At 35.7% G+C, this 21,584-nt stretch overlaps 1 protein-coding gene across 3 annotated transcripts in view; it reads right to left on the bottom strand.

Moving 5' to 3' along the window:
• Positions 1-198: 198 nt before the first annotated feature.
• Positions 199-21,584, bottom strand: part of LOC114251111 (uncharacterized) — a 29,323-nt gene continuing 7,937 nt past the window's right edge. For 2 of the 3 annotated variants that reach the window (XM_089736361.1, XM_089736362.1), the window contains exon 2: positions 199-1,395. In XM_089736361.1, coding sequence (XP_089592487.1) covers positions 418-1,392 — 975 coding nt within the window. In that variant the 5' untranslated portion in view covers positions 1,393-1,395 and the 3' untranslated portion in view covers positions 199-417. Of the gene's footprint in view, positions 1,396-12,817; positions 13,237-21,584 lie in introns of those variants that run through there. The other variant, XM_089736363.1, reaches the window with a different exon arrangement.

Below are 21,584 nucleotides of genomic sequence, written 5' to 3' on the forward strand. Positions count from 1 at the left end.
CCTTCATTAAAAAGAGCGCGAAGCTAGGTTCAATCGTTAATACATCTTATACATATGTAGGGCATCCCAATGCAGTAAATTTTACAACGCGATCACTAAACTAAGTACAAAGTTAGTGATTTAATTAGTAAAGTATGTACAAATGACTGAGTTAGGTACTTTAACTTATATACTTATAAACAATTAATAAGATAATAAGATAATAATTCAGACGAACAAAATTGAGGTCTTAAGGGTCTTAAGGTTAAGATTAGTACATACAGAGCTCAGCACTTAATATTATGCTATCTCATAAAGCGAGTTTAATCGTAAATTCCATGTACATACCTACATCAAAGATAACAATTCTACGAAATTTTACATCTAACTGTAGCAGCAAGATGTTAATGTGGTGGAAGATTCTAAATAATAGAACATTTAGTCAATCACATCATCTTCAACATCCGATGACTCGAGTTTCTCATCTCTGTCTTCATCATCGTTATTGACCTTCGAGCCTTCAGCGTCACGCACATTATTCAGGTTATCATAGACCCGTTTCAAATTCTTCATAACATACGAAGTGCCGTTCGCCTTCCCAATTTTATTTTGATTGAAAATTTTATCGGGCGTACCGTTGTTGGACCTTACGGGCACGGAGAAAGCAGACAGATGTCTCCTCCCGAAGTCGCGACCTAAACGCTTTTCAGGGTCGTCAGTTTGACTAACATCAACATTGTCAGGCGCGACCCGTTTTCTATCGTAAATATGACCTGAAACTCGTAGGTCTATAAAGAAGTTCAGAGGATCAACACCGAATTGGGGATTATATAACGGAGGGTACCACATTGGTGGCGGCGGGGGCAAGATTAAGTTGGATGGGGGAACGGCACTATCAGTTGTATTCCGACCAGCAGAAGGGGCGGGCTTTGGTAGTTCTTCGGTGCCGACATCGACAAAGGTAGACTGCCTTCCCGGAGGACCAGGACTGCCGCTCGATTTTGCAAGATCTGGTTTTGGTGACAAACTTCTAGACAAAGAATCTTGAATCCTAGCGTGTTTTTCTACAGTTAATTCTAGCGGTACTTCCGGTCGTGGTTCGTGCTCTTTCTTCTCTTCCTCCTGCTTCGGCCATTCTCGACGCCAATCAGTCTCGTTCTCGGCAAAATATTTATGCGTTCGACGTTTGAAACGGCGTTGGTAATGAGGGGGTCTACAACCATGCCGTGCGTTGACGAAGGACCTTAACATTTCACTGAAGAAGAAGGCATGCGGTTGTAGTGGTAAAGCGCTATATAGATATGGAGGGGTAGCGGCCAAAAGTCGCGATACCAATTCTGTGTTCCGTATATCCCGTACGTGAGTTTTGTTTGACGTCTCTGTAGGTACTTTCTCTTCTTGCACGGAACTCATGATCTGGAACAAAAGTTAACAAGCTTTATTTATTTATTAATTAAAGAACTAATGAGAATCAATCTGCAAATGAGCGAGCGCGGAACCCTATCGCAGATCAGGATTACAGCGTGAATGTAGTACGGTGAACTACAACTGAGTACTGAGCGGTATTTCGAGACATTTATACTGTTCAACTTTTGTTGCCACAAATTACGACAAAATTTTAAAATACATACTAATGTAATCTGCAAAAATCCATGCGTGGGCCACCATGGAAACTGTATAGAATAATAGTGCGTGACCATGGAAACTGTATAGAATAATATACCCAAGCACCAGGTCTTGTATGTTGGCTATAAAACGGACTTTAACTGTCTGTGTGTAGCTGATTCCAACTACATGGTAGGCTACCTATTCCCTGGTAGTAGGGACTAATAAATAAAAGTGGGATTTAGAACCCACTGAGTTTGTCGCCAGATTTTCTCAGTGGCTAGAGATTCTGATCCGATGGTAGATTCAGCGAAGCATTGTTCTGGCTAGGGCAGATCTTAGAAGCTTCTTTGAGCACTAGTCCAAGCGAAGCCAGAATAGAAATCGTCAGGTAGTTAAGCAAAAAAGTGAGCTTTAGTAAGAGCTCAAAACGAATTGAGTCGTGACCTCATCTGCTATTATTAGTTTGCATTAAATTGTGTTAAACGATATATTACGACATTGTTATCATTGCCTATTAAATTGTCACATACATTTTGCTCTAATAGCTTCAAAATTCAGCATTAAAAAATCAGTTTCAAAATTAATAATAATTCACAGTTTTTTTTATCGTACGCTGTAAATGGGTTTTGACGCCATAGTACGGGTGTGATTCAAGTGGAGCAGATAGTCGGGTGATTATCGCGAGCTCTCCCCCGAACAATGCGTCTGACGGCATTATACCGAGTGCTGCACTTGTACGGGAGTCCTTAACAAAAGTTTTAAGATGTGGAAGTAATTAAAATGTGCATCATGCGGATTTAATCTGCTCTACGATATTTTGTGCACCGCTTTTTTGAGTTGCCAAAATATAGGTATTTGTAGGTGCGCCTGGAAATGCACACGGGTTTTTCTTTTAATATCATACCTTTCATCCTTCACCCATTAAAAATTAGCTCATCTTGTAATAAGTTATTACTGAAGTCCACGGACATCATCTCACACAGACAAGACATAGTCTCAAGTGATGCAAATAGACTCAAATCACTTGAATGCTTCGAGACAGAAATAGATAGGATGCCACCTAGATGGGATGACCCCTTGCAAATCATTTACTGATATGACCTAAGCCCGCCACTGAACTTTGCCAGTACTGAGCTATGCAATAACTTACGGATCCTGAACTTACATCAACAATCCGAATACATGCCTGTAATATCGTCTGTCGACATCGATTTTTCAGCTCAACGATGTTTTATTGGCAATATTCGTATGATGCGGACGGCGATACGCTTGCGTTCCGATACGGAGGATTCCCTGTTTCGAATTTCCCTTTGAAGGGATTATATTTTAAAATCCATGTATTAGAATCTCAGTAAGTCATTTTTGGTTTCTAAACTACGTACTACGGACGAGCTAACAAATTAAATATTACTAGTGGTCCCGGAATAGTCGAAATTCGACTATAATTAATTGAAATTATAAGTTTGAACATTATTATGGCTCTATTTACAGATTTCGTCAAAACCACACCATAGACAAATAATATTAAAGATAAACAATAATAACCTATTCTCAATTTGACCACAGACTTTATGCAATAACAAAAATTTGACAATAAATGAAGAGTATATAATTATATGCGTGTGTGTCAAATACATGGTAGTGTGTGTAATGTTTTTTTTTATTGATTTAATGTATTATTAATGCATAATTTAAAAAATATATTAGTATTCTGCACTCCTTCCATATATTTGAAGTCGTCGTGGCCTAAAGGATAAGACGTCCGGTGCATTCGTATGTAGCGATGCACCGGTGTTCGAATCCCGCAGGCGGGTACCAATTTTTGTAATGAAATACGTACTCAACAAATGTTCACGATTGACTTCCACGGTGAAGGAATAACATCGTGTAATAAAAACCAAACCCGCAAAATTATAATTTGCGTAATCACTGGTGGTAGGACCTCTTGTGAGTCCGCACGGGTAGGTACCACCATCCCGCCTATTTCCGCCGTGAAGCAGTAATGCGTTTCGGTTCGAAGGGTGGGGTAGCCGTTGTAACTATACTGAGACCTTATTACTTATATCTCGAGGTGGGTGGCGCATTTACGTTGTAGATGTCTATGGGCTCCAGTAACCACTTAACACCAGGTGGGCTGTGAGCTCGTCCATCCATGTAAGCAATAAAAAAAAATAAAAAAAATTCACTATAAGTGTGGAAAATTTCATACTTCTCCGTCCGCGCAATTTTCGTAAAAAGGGATACAAAGTTTTTGCTTCACGTATTAATATATAGATAACTCAATCTTTAAAAATCGAAATTAAACGCCACATTACTAAATCGTATGGGTTTGGAGTGAAAGCGATACATCGGATTTGTGGAACAATAAACCGTAGATTCCGACTGGGCGAGGATATGGGGGAATCATTAGGGCTGCTAAGATTGGTGAAAGTTTTGCTACGAGAAATCATTAGATAGAAGTGCAATTAAATATTTTTGTAAGTTTTCCTTATGTATCAATTTTATTTAATCGAGTTCGGTAGGACAATTTGATGAGAACTAAAATCAAGGAGCTAAAATGTGCATAATATAATATATCAAGTTCAGTGAGCCTGAAGCCCCTAAAACAAAAATGCATAAAAGAAAAAAATATTAGAATTTTTGTTCAATAGTTAAACTAATGAATTAAACTCATGTCTGAGTCAGGTTAGCTTTTTTTTACACCATAAAATTCTTAGAATTCTGTGAACAATAAAGAATAAATAATCAAAATGAATTATGTGAATCATCGAATAGGGTTTTTATTTTACAAGGTTTCAAGAATTAAAATCATTATTTTCAAATAAAATTCATCTTTAATGATCATTTACAACGATCATTTACAAATGATAATTTTATTAAGAAAATATACATTTTATTACATTCTGTTGTTGGAGAACAGTATCAGCCCTATATCTACATCGCTCACAATAAATTCAGTGTCGTATCTGTATTCAAACAGTTGATGTGAGCGTGAAGCGCGAATCTTACGTACGCGACGATGAGCAAACACCGACTCTACCCTCCTCTTTACATAGACATAATCTATACTACACCCGTTTGTGTCGGTTTTTTTTATTATACCTACGTTTATATCATATATTTTGTATAGTCTGTACTCAAAATATTAAATATTAAGTTTTTTTTATTGCTTAGATTATCTATGGTTTATTGTTATTAGATTATCTATTTTTTATTGCTTAGATTAGAAGTTTTTATTATCTATGGTTAAAATTCGACCAATTTTTTTTGCATTGAAAAGTGATGGTTTTAAATTAGCACTTAAGTTACAGTATCACGCAAGACAAATAATTTTTTTCTTTTTGTGAAAAGCCCATCGATCATCTCTATCTCAATTTTCAATGGACAATTAGTTTAATTTGTAATTATGATTGAAACTTACCAATAATATTTTTCCAAATGCTATTTGAAAATTTCTCAATATTATTTACATCGACGAGCGTTTACATATATTTGTACTATTATTCGCCAAAAACATTTTACAATTTTGAAAAAATCTCATGCAAAAACGAACGTAATAGAAAAAACGAGATTGCGACGACTGATAAATAATGTAGCTGTTGAGGTGCTCACGGTGGCTGGGAACGTTAATTTCCATATTAAACCGTCACAAAGGAAGCAGATTCAAAAACCGTACCAACGCCGCCGGGGTGGCTTAACAATCGAATTTTTTTTAGATATGGCATTTTGTGCACAGTTAAATTCAGTATTTTTTTATAGATTTAATGATTATTAGTGTTCAAAAGGTGACCATTCCAGTGTACCCAAAACAAGTGGACAAGCACAGGCTCAGCCAGGAGAGGTTCTGTTATTTTATGATGTTATATATTAGTTTATATAGATCTGCAGTTATTTGGACTATACAATTTCGACTATCTTCTTCTTAATACGCCCCTAATACGTTTAAGTGCGTGACCACAAAAAGTTTAAAGTATTCTTCGGAAATAATGAAATGAAAATAATAAACTCAATATTAAATCGTAAAAGTAGTACCTATTGTTCTTTTACAATTAATCAAATTACACCACGAAATATTTTACTGGGTACAGTCGATTCGATTTTTCCTATCCTCCAAAGAAAAAGCTATTTCTTCAACTTCATACTTGTAAACACATAAAGGTATACTCAATTTTCAACTCTTCAATATGCCACATCCAGAATATTCTGTAATCGTGAACTCAAACAATATTGCGCGGATATACCGGCAGGGTATGATAATCGCGTCAAAACGCACGTGAAGTGGAGAGAGGGGGGCTAAGCTGTGGGCTTAACGTTCCTGATTATACAACTCAGACTGTAAAGAGAGTTATGATTTATAGCGTCCCGTGATCGCTTACAAAAATTGCGAATAAAAATAAAAGTATAAATTTAATTATCTTTTTATTAGTTTTATTTGTTTTTAATTTGGGTTATATTTTAATTTATGGTATAATTTAATATAAGAATTTTAATTTATGGCTTTTAATTTGGATGAATCACTGTATCTAATATGCAGTATCTAATACACACTGTATCTAATATACAGTGTATTCTTGTCGGTCTTGTATCTAATATACAGTGTGTTCTTCCAAATTAAAACCCATTTTGTGGCAAATGCTGATTTAGTTTAAAAAAAATCTGTTTATCTCAAAATTAAACAATTTTATTTATTAATGAATAATTCATATGTTTTTTTGGTACCAACATGAGCAAACAGATGCTTAGATAAATAAACAAGCGAATTCAAAATTACGAAAACGAATAGGCAATTTAAAACGTAATTTTATCATTATAACATTCATATCGAACTAAATAAAACTTGTAAAACACAACAGATAGCATCAAAAAAACCAAACGAGATGAATAATTGCATGGACAAATAAAATCGAACATTTTTGTTCATTTTTTCATTTGCAACGAGGAGCGTCGGATCCATTCGCTTTTAAACATCATTCTCTTTTTTTCATGAAACGAAAATAAAAGTATCCAGCACTCTGTAATGGCTGACAGAGATTTCAATTTCGCCTACATTACTAATGATTCTGTATAATTTCAAACTTGAAGTTTTGTTTACTCTTTACATAGAAAAAGTCTGCCACAGTATAAAGTCAAACAGCTTGCCCAGCTATCCCTGCTTAATATATAAACTATAACTTATTACAGATTAATTTTCTCAAAGCCTGAATATGAAATCATGCGATAGGCATAAACATTTCCAGAAAAACGTGACAGTAAATAAAAAACAATAATAAATCATTGTTTTCAAAATGTCATGTTGGTGTCGTAACGATTTAGGTGCTGCATAATTTTAAATAACTTAAATGATTGAAACATTTCCTCGACTAAACCGGGGCCATACGAGAAATTTTAAAGAAAATTGCGAAAACCAAAATACACCGTAGAACAAGAGATATGTAAGGTGAAAAGAGTGAAAATTGCGATTGGCTATGACGACCGGAATCACGGCACACTAATCAACCGAGTCAGTCGAGTAGAAAGCTGAATGTACCCAATTTCCTAACGAGATCCATCGTCCGAGATACGAACATTACATCCAGTGATACCCAGGGAACGAACGAGTGAATGTAATGACGTGAAAATGAACGATTGCAATAGATTTTTCTTTTTTTTTTCGATCCGGCAAATGTTCTTTTTTCGTAATTTTCCGTAGAATGGTTAAAATTATAAAAAAATCTGTTCTAGTTACTTCAATAACAGAACACAACAAGATTTTGCAAGTAAAAAAATAATAATTTTAATGTCACAACTCGATGGTCAAATAACTTTTTTGTAGGAAGATTAAATTTGGCTAAAATATTTTAACCAAATTGATCATATCATCATAAATCATATGATTTATTAAATTAAGTTTGATTCAATACCTAAATTTATTGTTTCATTTAAAATAAGTTATCCTCATACTTAAAGCTATAATAATAAAATCGTAAAAGTTTAACATCGATTTAACATAAATTAGCGGTTGATAACAAATACTAGAGTAATTATTTTTTTAAATCTGTAAGTGAGAAGATAATCTTTCATTGCAAAAATTTATATAAACAGTTACCGGAGCACATCACAACCTCAACGCAGCCATCTTGAGACATGAGGTCCAAGACTGTGTTGCTGAACCAGCAGAAATACTACGGTGGTACCTACTCAACATACGCCCTGACTCAGCCGGTAATACTAACAATTTGATCAAATTAAAATTGTAAAATATCATAAATCAAAAATAGCTATCGTTTGCAGACTAAAACACGTATGTACCTCAAGGGTTGTCATTAGCGTGTCCTTTGATTACACAGCGACAAGACGACGAAGTGTCTTTAATTATTCCACAGAACACACACGCAATTAATTACTTATAACACGTTCGGTAATTATTTGACGTCTCTTTCATGGTTGAAGCGATTAGTAAATTTATAATTTAGGATACGAAATACAATATACAAAAATTATAATTTACGTACGTACTTACTGGTACTGGACCTCTTGTGAGTCCGCACGGGTGGGTACCACCACCCTGCCTATTTCTGCCGTGAAGCAGTAATGCGTTTCGGTTTGAAGGGTGGGGCAGCCGTTGTAACTATACGTGAGACCTTAGAACTTATATCTCAAGGTGGGTGGCGCATTCACGTTGTGGATGTCTATGGGCTCCAGTAACCACTTAACACCAGGTGGGCTGTGAGCTCTTCCACCCATCTAAGCAATAAAAAAAACATTCTAAAAACACTGCTACGTAAAGTAGATGTTTGGTGAGCTGTTTTTGGTCAATGGGTGTACTTGCACATTAATTTTGAGGGCGACATAAATTTCTACATGCAATGCGGTTACGATTTTAACTGGGACAGAGAGGTCACGTCACGACAAAGCTGATGCTAGACCGTACCGTAAACTATAGTCACTACAACATCAATTTAGCTCTAGACATAAAACTAGTGGAGAATAAATGGTATTTTGGTATATTTTTTACTGGTGGCAAGACCACCAGTAAAAAATTACTAATTAATTAAGTATTATTTTACTGGTGCGGTAGGCAGCGGCTTGGCTCTGCTCCTGGCATTGCTGAAGTCCAAGGGCGACGGTAACCACTCAACATCAGGTGGACCGTATGCCCGTCTGCCTACAAAGTCAATAAAAAAAAAAACCTCTTGTGAGTTCGCACGGGTAGGTACCACCACCCTGCCTATTTCGGCCGTGAAGCAGTAATGCGTTTCGGTTTGAAGGGAGGGGCAGCCGTTGTAACTATACTGAGACCTTAGATGGGTGGCGCATTTACGTCGTAGATGTCTATTGGCTCCAGTAACCACTTACCACCACGTGGGATGTGAGCTCGTTCACCCATCTAAGCAACAAAAAAAAAATGCGCACACAATATATTCTAAGCAGGAACTCTCTTATTCAATGTTCGCAGACTCTCCCGGTATTATCATCTCCCCGTCTCGCGTCGGCTAATAACAATAAAAGCGTTATCGTATTGCGTCGCAATACTGTTCTGTCGCTTACATTCCGTCAAAGAACCGTACCTGAAACTACAAATTTATGGACGTTCCAATATTATTATTATTATTATTTAATAGGCTATTTTTTCCGACTCGATCGTCCGTGACTACGAAAACTGTAATGTATTCGAAACGTTTCTAATAATGTAATAATAATAAAAAACCCGTGATTTAGAAGGTTGAAAATAGTTTTAATTAGTTATATCCGCGACTGCCGGAAACTGAAGTGAATACTATTTTTCGAAAACGCAATTTAAAAGAATGTTTGACTTGTAGAATTATATTGACATTTATTTTTACTTTCTCCGTTTAAAAAAAAAGTATTAGATGCATGCATTGAATAAAGTCATCAAGTGTCTGACACTCTTAGAAGATATTCAGTTTACAGATAACACTCCTATAGCACGGTAGATATGTATGTTCCTATATAGTCCCGCGTTATGCGAAACCGTGTTATATGAGACTAGAAGCCAATGCAAAAAGGAGAGTAATTGTTTCTGAATGAAACATCTCAACTATGCCTGTATGTATTTTTGTACCTATTATACCTACATAAAAAATAAACAGTAAAATTTTGGGATATTCCCATTTACTGTGAGTTCATAGTGTAATTTGTAATACAAAATAATTTTAAAGAAAAATCTCGCTAACGTGTTGTACAAGTACCGTGTTATAAAAAAATTTTGGGAATTTTACTTTTCGTGCTAGAACGCAACCGTGTTGTAGAAGTACCATGTTACAGGAGGGCTCCCTGTATTATCTGTACTGAAAACTAAACATGTTTGACTTGCGCGGCAATGATATCAGTTCAAGGAAATGTTTAAAAATTTTCATTACTCGTGTAGGATTTTACGAGTTCATCGACTTTAGTGTACAGCTCATTAGAACAAAATAACTATATGACGTCTACATAAAATGGCTTTAAAAGATGATCGGGTGTCAAATAAGGCATGTCAAGAGACTGCTGCTACAAGGCGGTTAAATCTCTTGTAAGCTTTCCGCTCCTCTACTTATCAACGATATAAAAATCTCCGTTATTAACTAATCTTCCAAAGTTCGTTATTCACGTATATTAGCAATTTTAATGACTAGAAGTGAAATAATTTCATGGAGTGTCCATTTCTAAAATATTCCGAATCCTGTGTATTCCTCTACAGCGTAGCTTCCCTTTGTGTCGCGCGGCACGCAATAAAGGTGCTACGTAGCTACGTGCTACGGCGTAAACAGACTACAGAAAAAGCATTGTAGGTACATAGTTTGTGAGCTTGAATATTTTATGTAAATTCTTAACGAATAGAGTTTGAACGACATGGACTTATTTAAAGTAAATTTTATATTTTAATTAAATATTGCCACACAACAACTTCGAAAATCAATCGTCTTAAAAGTAATTTAAGCGTTAGGCAGCGGCTTGGCTCTGCCCTTGGCATTGCTGAAGTCCATGGGCGACGGTAACCACTCACCATCAGGTGGGCCGTATGCTCGTCTGCCTACAAAGGCAATAAAAATAAATAAATAAAAAGTACTTCCAGTTATATAAGATCTCATATTGAATTAACTTTGCATCGTATAAGACATTAGTTTAATAAGATTTTGGGTAGTATCGAACTGTGGTTCGAACCTGATATGCAGGAGGTACCATTATTTCTAAATAAACACTTACCTAGATTAAGTTCACGACGAATCAGTAATATATTATTAAATTCGAACTCTAGTAAGCAAGTAAGTAAGTAAGTAAGCACAGAACACTAAACCACCGAATAATAATATACCGTTCAGAAAAATATGTATTAATACTTACTAATAAACGTTATAAATCCCAGTAAACACCCACTACTAATTTTAAGTAATTATAATCTACCTAAAATGACTGTTGTCTATGATGAACAAAAAACTCAAATTCAATTGGTCTCGATGACAATAAAATACCGCGCTATACATACTATAGATAGAATACATTTAAAATATATATTATATAGTTGGAGACAAAACTAAAACACACAAAAAAAAAAAAAACATCCGCTGAAATTCTCGTGTATTTTTCTCTTCCATATCACAGGGAGTATCGTATTCCGACATGTCGCAAATAGAGTGTACACGCAAAATCACTCCATATGCAAATATGTAGACACGCGATGTGTGTTGTGCTACATCGGAATAGACTGGTTTGTTACTGATTCGATTCAGATAGAGGGCCGTACGTCATCAACGTTTTGATAAAGGAAATCTGACACATAAATTGAAACCGAAGGATTTTTTATTTGTGAATTAAAATGTAAAAGCAGCTCGGAATAAAATTGTACTATTTATAAACGCATAGAGCTTTAATGAGGAAGTTTTTCAAGCTTTTTCAGTGGAATTTACAAAACTTTATACAGTTACAGGCGCAATGCTTAAGGTGCAAGACACTCAGTGGTCCGTCCGATCACGAAATTTTCACGATCAATGAAATTCAAATAAAAGGAAAATTACAATTACGGAATTACTTTGTTTCTGGTGGTAGGACCTCTTGGGAGTCCACACGGGTAGGTACCACCACCCTGCCTATTTCCGCCGTGAAGCAGTAATGCGTTTCGGTTCGAAGGGTGGGGTAGCCGTTGTAACTATACTGAGACCTTAGAACTTATATCTCGAGGTGGTGGTGGGTGGCGCATTTACGTTGTAGATGCCTATGGGTTCCAGTAACCACTTAACATCAGGTGGGCTGTGAGCTCGTCCATCCATCTAAGCAATAAATAAAAAAAATTCTAGGTTTGGTGCTGGTGGTAGGATTTCTTGTCAGATTTGAATATCAGATTGATGAAACGCATTACTGCTTCACGGTAGAATTAGACAGGGTGGTGGTAGCTACCCGTGCGGACTCACAAGAGGTCCCTATCACGTTTCTAATTCTGTCATTCATCAATGTAGATATCTACTACTGTAAATACACAGTCTGCATATACGCACTATGGGAATAAGGAGTTCTGGTAGGTTTTGTTAGAGCATAATATTTACTTGTTTATATTTTTTTGGCAATTAAAAAAATCTTTCTCTAAGTATCATTCTGGCTCATTTTTTGAGGATAACGTAAGGGGTATAAATATGTTCCTTCTTCTTGAAAAACGGAATACCGTATGGATTCTTCGTTTTATATAAAAAGACTGTGAACTTATTTATTTTTATTTTGTTTCACTTTTTGCAAGTGTGGCAAATAAAATCCTAGCTTCTAGCCTTACAATGTAATTATTTGTCTGCATGGGTTGGGTTACGTTTCCTTTGCACGTTTAATTGGAAAATAAAAATAAATAGTAATCTGGCTCAACAAGGCTAAGAAATTTTAAATCTCTAAATGTTTTTTTCGTACATGTAAGTCCATGGGCGACGGTAACCACTCACCAACAGGCGGGCCGTATGCTTGTCTCTCTACAAGGGAATTAAAAAAAAATTAAAAAATTTTTGAAATTGTCTACTAATATACTAATAGGTAAGATTTTTGCACAAAGTCGAATGAACAAATACGGTATGAATATAACTGAGTCTGCTATTTACTCAGAGAGTCCACATACTACTTTGCTTACCAATTAATTATGTTTAAAAAAGAAATATTTGAAAATAGCGAAACTAGAAAATGTGTCCTTAATAAGTAACTAGTCCTAAATTCGACGAGATTAAGATTCGAACTATGCTAAGCTAAAATAATTGTTTTAAATGAGTTTTTTTGTTACCTTGTGTAATTTTGAGTGAGTCCGCGCGGATAAGTTCCACCGCCCCGCCTATTTCTGCCGTGAAGCAGTAATGCGTTTCGGTTTGAAGGGTGGGGCAGCCGTTGTAACTATACTGAGACTTTAGAACTTGTATCTCAAGGTGGGTGACGCGTCTACGTTGTAGATGTCTATGGGTTTCAGTAACCTGAAAAAATTGCCAGAATTTGATAAAATATTTGTTAAGATATCTAATGCGATGGTCGTAAAGTATACCAGGTTTCATATCTAGATATGGACTTCAAAAAGAGAATGTACCTGAATTCATCAACGTATTACGTAGCAGCAGTACTGAATATTTCATTTTATCATTGTAAAGATACCTTTCCACCGTCTCGTCCGATCCGGCTTGTGCAAACAATAGCTATAGACCTTTCTGTCGGTCTCCTGCACGAATGACGCATTGTCTCCGATACGGTATGCAAAACAGGATTTGATTTGTTTGAAACAAAAATCGATAATACTTTTCCTGCATTTCACTGTCAGCAGACATTGTTTGTTATCGGCAGTTGAAAATGTCGTTGATTTTTTTATAACTTTGTTATGTATCACTATTTCAATCTAGCTGTAAAACGAATAAAAAGCTGCCAGCCATATTGAAAGCGCCAATATTGAAGCCATATAGCGTGCCCTGCGAATACTATTGATGATAGAATAAAATAATGTACTACGACTTTGTAGAACACATTATTATTTACATAAAGTGTCGTGACAGCATATGTCTAACTATTATAGTTATTCCGCAATAAGTGTTCTTTTATTTAAAAAAATAAAACAACGTCAAATATTGTTGAAATTTTTGTTAAAGACCCGAGCGGAACCGGAGCTGGCCGCTTATACATATATAAAATCGTCCGTCCATTCTCCCGCTCACTCGTCTCGAACAATAAACGTTCCAACCAGTCTCCGAAGCGGCCGGTGCTATTATCTCAAAGTAAAACCGGGAACGACATCCGGTCAAAAAAAACTTTTTTTCCTACTTATTCCAGTAACCTCGAGGGACTATTCTAAATTCACCGAGCTAATAGGTGAGCTCACGGGGCTCAAACCGGGACTGTTGCTAACACTGGCAATCTACCACCGGATCGGAAACGCGACCCACTGAGAAGATCCGGCGAGAAACTCAGTGTGCTGTGTCTATAGGTTCATTTACTCGGCGAGCTCTCCGTCGCAAGCGACCGGTTCGGCGAGGACGGTCACCCCGGTCAAAATGATTAAAGATCTATTGACTTGAAGGAATCAACATTTCTGATCTAATACACTGTTGAGTGTTTAAAATCACCTACTATGAATATGTCAGGATTTATTATGCCCTGATTCTGTATCTAACTATCTAACTCTGGTTTAACTTAAGGAAAACAGGAAAATCTACATTAAAATACAGTTGAAACGTCGATGTCATGCAATTCAGATTTACCACTGATCTCTGGTAAGCAGACAATTCCAGAGTCCTCGTAGACATATAATACATTTTTGTAATGACTAAAACAAATTGGGATTTTGTTTTCCAATTGTTTAAAGCATTTCCATTTAAATTTGTTGAGAAATAATAAAACGTTTCTCAATCTACAAGAATATTCGTACGATACTTAGGTGAGATTTAAGATGTTAAAATCGAGGACACTGCTAAACAAATAAAAGCTATCTATAATTTTTTAAATTCAGTACCAACCAACTATTACTATAAGTAAAGGCAAACTAATCCTATTATGTTAAATGGTTTTGAAGTTAGAGCAAGTAATCGGTGACTTGAGTTATGGATGTCACTACAAAAAGTCATTACTTATTGAGGCAGCCCTACGTGATTCCGCCATTCCATACGTCGTAGTACATCAAACGGCGCTACGACTCTTGTACAACTTGATGGGGAGGAAGTTATGAGTGAAGGGTGTTGAGCTACTTACGACTTTATGACAACTTAAGATTTAATAGTCGCGTGTGGAATTTGCAGGATTCCAAAAGGGAGACATGAAGTAATTGCCTTTCTACATACCGACTGGTAACTGCTTAAAGTTTATCAACCTAGTCAGTATTTGCTTTAAATTTATGAATATTCGTAAAGCGACAAACAATAAAATAACGATATTTTTTAAGTAGGAATACGAGAAACAATACGATATTGGTCACTTAAATTAATCAGTAATTTTAAAAGATAATATTTGCGTCATCTTAAAACGGCTTTAATACTATCGAAATAATTATAATATCAAAATGTGAATAAATACAAAATAGCTATATAACAAATTTGTAGTAATAAATATAATTTTATTTATGCATTACAAATGAATGGTCACTCTACTGCGATACCAAATAATATAGAATGCACAATATAAATCCATCTAGCGAAATTGCCCGTCCATTCAAACAATGAAAGCGACGACAATACCGCATTCAAATCTCATCTACAAATATCTCGGTTAGATCTTAATCCATTCTCCACAACGCAGGAGCGAACTCAGTAAATTTAATCAGATCTAAATTCTCTTTGACTAAAACAGACAGGTGCTATGGTGAATTTCAAATAATCAGATAATGAATCGAGCTTTCATTTGACTGTATAATAAGATTCATGAATCGCAATAATGACACTAATGCGTTAAAGCAGATAATATGAATAAAATTTTCATCATTAAATGTCTATGATTTCTTGCGCCGATAATTCTCTATCAATATTTATCTGTGAATAACTTTCTCCTAGACTATCCAGCACCAACTCTGGCTATCTTCGCCTGCGTGAATGGCCTGGTCTGATCAGCGCATTGGACTATTGTCCATGTCAACTAACGGTGAACTACACTAGAATATTAGCGAATGAAATTCAAACAGATAGTTCGAAATGAAGAAGTTCAGAATGTTCGAAAAAAAATGACGTTAATTGTCATGCTATGCTAAAAAAAAAATCACAAAATTTTATATTTTTTGGAACCTTCGTCCGATATCATCATTCTGTCTTCTAAACAATCTTTAATCTCAGATGTATGAAAAGTTTTTATTTTGAGTCACCTCAAATTCGGCCCTGTCGCTTTTACATTCACCGAACCCCCCTCTCTACTTATAATACGATTGTAAGTCAGTAGCAGACGTCTCTTGATATTAATGTAGGTAACGGGACCGTCCACTTATAATAATTCGCGAGTCGCCCACGGGTATCTTTACAGTATTGTACAATAGTACAATCTCAAATCCAACCTTAAATGAGTATTGGAAAATACGATCTGATCCATCAATAACATTTCATCTCTATATTGTTATTCAAAGAGTAATATATTCAATCACCACGATAAAAAGGGCAAAAACAACAAAATGTAAAACTTGTATTTGGTTGAAATCAATGGTTATCTACATTACTTTTTTACTAGTTTTAGGACAAAGTCGTATTACCACAACATCGCACCTTCAGAATCGAAGTGGTTTAACTAAAAATTACTAGAAAATTAATTTTATACTTTGAATAACATAAAAACATGTACTCTATTCAGCTTATAAAATTAAACAATCTCTTCAAGTCTAGAAAAGGACTAAGTGTTCCTTTCGTCTCTTTTAAATCAAGCGTATACTTTAAAGTATTTATTACTTTATTTATAAGGTTATTACTTTATTACTTTAAACTATAATAATAAAATAGACACTATAAAAAAATTACAATTCTTCAATTACATTTTTGCGTTTACCGAAAAACAAGAAATTTGGATTAGGCCACTTCAATTTTAAAGATGCGACATATTCCCGTTATAATAGTTTACATACGTAAATAGCACAGTACAATATTTCATACTTGTTGATTCTTAGCTACGCCTCGAAGAGGAAATGATCAACCCTATCCCCCGCCAGATTTATGGCTCAGCCATAAATATTAAAACTTTTGCTCATAAATCTCCGGTTTTATTAATAAAATACTCGGTAAGGCAGCGGTGGGCAATACTCTTATGAGTTCTTCGCGTGTCAACGGGTGGAAATTTATTGTAGACCTCTAGAGTATCGCACGTTCGTTCTTAGCAAGAGAGAAGAGATATTTGCATAAAATACCTCTCAAAATAGAAAGCTCTGAGCTACTACTCTCAGTTCTTAACCAAAAGTGACATTTAAACCAGAGACAGACTATTCGAGTGTTCTTAATCAGTAGAAGCACTATATTAATCACTTTAAATTAGTCCACGTGCTTAAGGATCACACAATAGATATTTAATTATATATTTATTTATTTAGATATATATTTAAAACTATTGAAGTATACCCTAATTTTAATTTAATTACTTTACAGAGTTGGTGATCACGGGCGATCCTAAAAATAGATTTAGTTATGTCTACGATTCGAGTTGTTGTGGCTATAAGCCGCGCGAAAGGAAAGACTTATCTTATCTTATCTTATATCTTATTATTTTAGGCCCCTCAAGCACCGGTCACCGTCCTCGTCGAACTCGTCGAAGAGTTCGACAAGCGTACTAGCCCATATACACAACCCACTGAGCTTCTCGCCGGATCTTCTCAGTGGGTCGCGATTCCAATCTAGTGGTAGATTCTGCGAAGCACTACTCTTGCTGAAGCTAGTGCAAATTCTCTCAGGTTGAGCCCGTGATCTCACCTACTGGTCCGGGCGTAGCTGCAATAGCCTCTTACGCTACCAACGAATAGGTAGGGCAAAAAAAAAGGAATGAAAAACCGAGTCGTCGTAGCCTAAAGGATAAGACGTCCGGTACATTCGTATGTAGCGATGCACCGGTGTTCGAATCCCGTAGGCTGGTACCAATTTTTCTAATGAAATACGTATTTAACAAATGTTCACAATTGTGTTCTACGGTGAAGGAATAACATCGTTTAATAAAGATCAAACCCGCGAAATTATAATTTGCGTATATTGGTGGTGGCAGGAGCTCTTGTGCGCACGGGTAGGTACCACCGCCCTGCCTATTTCTGCCGTGAAGCAGTAATGCGTTCCGATATGATGAGCGGGATAACCGCTAAATTATACAATTGAGACGTATAGACCTCATGATTCAAGATGGATGGTGGCAATCACGGACTCCGGTAACCACTCAAGACCATATTCTATAACACAGTTCAAGAATTTTATAGATGGTAAACATGACAAAGAAAACACCGCCTCAATATATTTATTTACTAATAGGTTAAATATTTTATTGAAACTTTTACAAGATTCAACAAAGTATTTACCATTTTTTAACGAAAAGCGTTCTGAAGTAAAATGACTCCGTCTTTCATATTGCTTTCGGTGACTTAATGGCGAGCACCGCCGTCTCTACGAGAAAAGAATACCGCTAATTAATCAAAAGTTGCCTTCCCTTGATTTCCATAGAGAATTTACATTGTTCATTACCGATTGACTGACGACACGCAACCTGTTGTCAAGCTATGTATTCATATTGAAAATAGGATAGACAGTGTACTGCAATATATATAGACTTACAGACTAACTTTTAGTAATATTATTTAACAAACGTCACGTTACAAAAACCTCGACAAACTTTTTATAGACCCTTTATCATAATGATGTTGCTTTTTCCATTAATATTTAGATCTTGGAAAAAAGGTTGGCTATTGTGGCAATGTTAATTTTATTTACATATAATTTAAGATTAACTTAAAAGAGTGAAGCTTAATTTAATATATGTAAAAAATTTTAAATAATGCATAAAGGCTTTCCTTCTGCATCAAGACCTTATTGAATTAACGAAAACGTACAGGCTTTTCAATTTACTTTATTTATAAAACTCAAATAATTTATGTCAGGATGTATTAGTATTACGAAACTGGAAGTATATAAAAACAAGAACCTCTGTCATTTTTAATATGAGGTCGGTTGAAAAAATAATAACATACACGTATATTCAAACATCAATTTTGTAGACATGTTTGTTGGATAATCTGTGGTTGTTTTTTAATTATGAACTGACTTACGTAAATACAATTAAACTTATTTTTGGCATGTTCGTATCAAGTCAATCACAATTTCCAAGTAACGCTGGACCACCCGCGAACTTTGTCTAATGGCTGCTTTTGTGCCGCGCTTGTAATTCGAAGGATTGAATTTTTGTTTGTCGTATCTCGTTTCATTTTTGCAAGAAACCTTCCCGCTCCCCCTATTTGTAATCCCTCCGAGATTAATGTTTGTCGAGTTATTGAAACCCGTTTCGAAATCCTAAGCCTTTTTAGTTGATTTTTGACGGGGATGTTATGACGTTTTTTTTTATCACAAATATTATACTGATCAAAGCCACCAGCGATCAATTTCGATGTATTGAAAACAAGTGAAGAGAAAAACGTAGTACTTATGTCATAGGTACTTACTGATCTCATGTCTTAAATTGACAAACCAGATTGATCCAGAAGAACGTACAACATTGACCTTATGCCGAAATCGTTTTGATATCATTTTGTGATTTCTATAATTCTCAATAAGCACTTAACAGATAGTTTATCTACGGCAATAAAATGAGTTAATTACATGATTTCCAAATGTACCGGATACACTATACGAAAGAATCTATAACTTCCTTAAGTTTATGAATAACCTAATAAATAGCATTATCGCACGGGCAACCTTCTACGCGATCTGGTGCCTTCTACTTTGCCCTTAACGACAAGGCGCTCTATGGAGTAATTTCCTCGCCAGGAGATGGCCCAAAAAATTATAGTATGCGCCCATGCATGAGCGCCAATAGACGCTGCCTAATATCGATGACCAAGCCAAACCGGCAGATGACGGTTGTTGGCATAAGTGGACCAGGCTCGCCACAAAGGCCCGCCACAATATCTGTCCACAGCAATGATACTGAATGACGACCACGACCGCTCTGACAAGAGTGATACGACAAAGGAATAGCATTATTCATAAGGCGCTGTCAGGGCTTTATAGGCCCGCTATAGGAAGACTGTTAAAATCGCTTATTGATAAATAATATATTTTTTATTGCTTAGATAGGTGGACGAGCTCACAGCCCACCTAGTGTTAAGTGGTTACTGGAGCCCATAGACATCTACAACGTAAATCCGCCACCCACCTTGACATATAAGTTCTAAGGTCTCAAGTATAGTTACAACGGCTGTCCCACCCTTCAAACCGAAACGCATTACTGCTTCACGGCAGAAATAGGCAGAGTGGTGGTACCTACCCGCGCGGACTCTCAAGAGGTCCTACCACCATGAATATAAATAATATCAATGAAACCGTTCTAACAACAGCACTTATGTAAGTTTTATTTACGTATAATTTCAATGCTTATTAACAAGTAATTCTTTATTTACTCGTATTATTGTACTCTTTAAGAAAACTTACTATAAAATGAAGAGATATTGATTAAGAAAAAAATGTTAATGTAGTGAAATGTCTTTTAAAAGTTTTTCATAAGCAACAAGATTTCCACCCGTAACGTTCGTTCCACCTGCGAAACTTTCCAAAGAACATTAATTAATTCGAGCTTCAACGAATGCTTCGAATCAGAGTTTTATTCGTTCGAAAAGACATCTGAGAAGGGAACGAACAGCCCGCGCTGTTACATCGCTAATTAACGAGCGAACCAGTAGCTCCGTTTTATTGTTGCTTAATTGATTTTAAAACAACTTCCTCCCTTCTGCGGATAACTTGGAAAATATGTCTTATTGATCTTAAATATTCATTGGCACAGTATTAAATTTTATTTCTTAGCATTTGTGCCTACGATTATCAAAGGACAGATTATACCATAGTTAACGATAGTTTCAAGATAACTTTATATAAACACCAATTCCGAACGATAACATTGGGACAGTCGATCTAATGAATAATATCATTCGCTCGGTGCAAGAGCTTACGTCTTCTCGATTTCTCCAAACACTAAAGAATTTATGATATACTAGCCGTATTCGCCCGCTTCGCTGGGCATTTAAATTTAACATTATTATTTATTGTCATTATTATTAGGGAGTCCAACACTCATCTAAATATTAGCCTATCCATTAAGTACATATATTTTCTACATGGATACCAAGTTTCAAGTCAATCGGATGCATGGTTCAGTAGTTATAACGGAGCATCCGTAAAAACCACTGTAGATTTATATATTAGTATAGATTAGTAAACGTTAGGTAGAGTTTTTTAAAGTTTTTTTTCTTAATGGTACATTTTGATGTAGAATCAATGTGAATAATTCAACCAACGAAACATACACTAGTGATTACAATAGTCGACTACAATAAATATGTAAATCAAGTTAATCTACATCACTGAATATTTTCGCCTTAAAGTGATCACGGCTACCGCTAATAACAGTATATTGAAATCTTTATAAAATTATGAAGACTGGTGTTAATACATAAACCATGTTATATAAAAATTTGATCTTCTTAGCCATCCATTGATATAAATCACGGCATTCATGTTACGCTTTTTATGAGCCACTTATCACCAACTGGGCTCTTAACTCGATCATCCATCTATACCTACATTAGGTAAATTACCTTGCCATATATCTCCTATGGACCAATTATGATTAACTAGTAATTAGTCAGACATTGGCTCGTGGTGGTGCATTAGTTAGCGCCTCTGACTGTGGCGCAGAGAGTCTTGGGTTCGATTCCCACATCGGGTAAACTTTGTGGTATGTTATCATTATGTCTGAGTGGTTGTTATGTATATATTTAAATGTATTTAAGTATGTTTGTCAGTCTCTGGTACCCACAAAACTGAGTATCCTAATCAGAGCAGAATAGCCGCGTGCGTGTGAATTGTTAAAAA

This window comes from Bombyx mandarina, chromosome 21, assembly GCF_030267445.1.
Source record: "Bombyx mandarina strain Sakado chromosome 21, ASM3026744v2".
In the NCBI taxonomy this organism is placed as follows: Eukaryota; Metazoa; Arthropoda; class Insecta; order Lepidoptera; family Bombycidae; genus Bombyx; species Bombyx mandarina.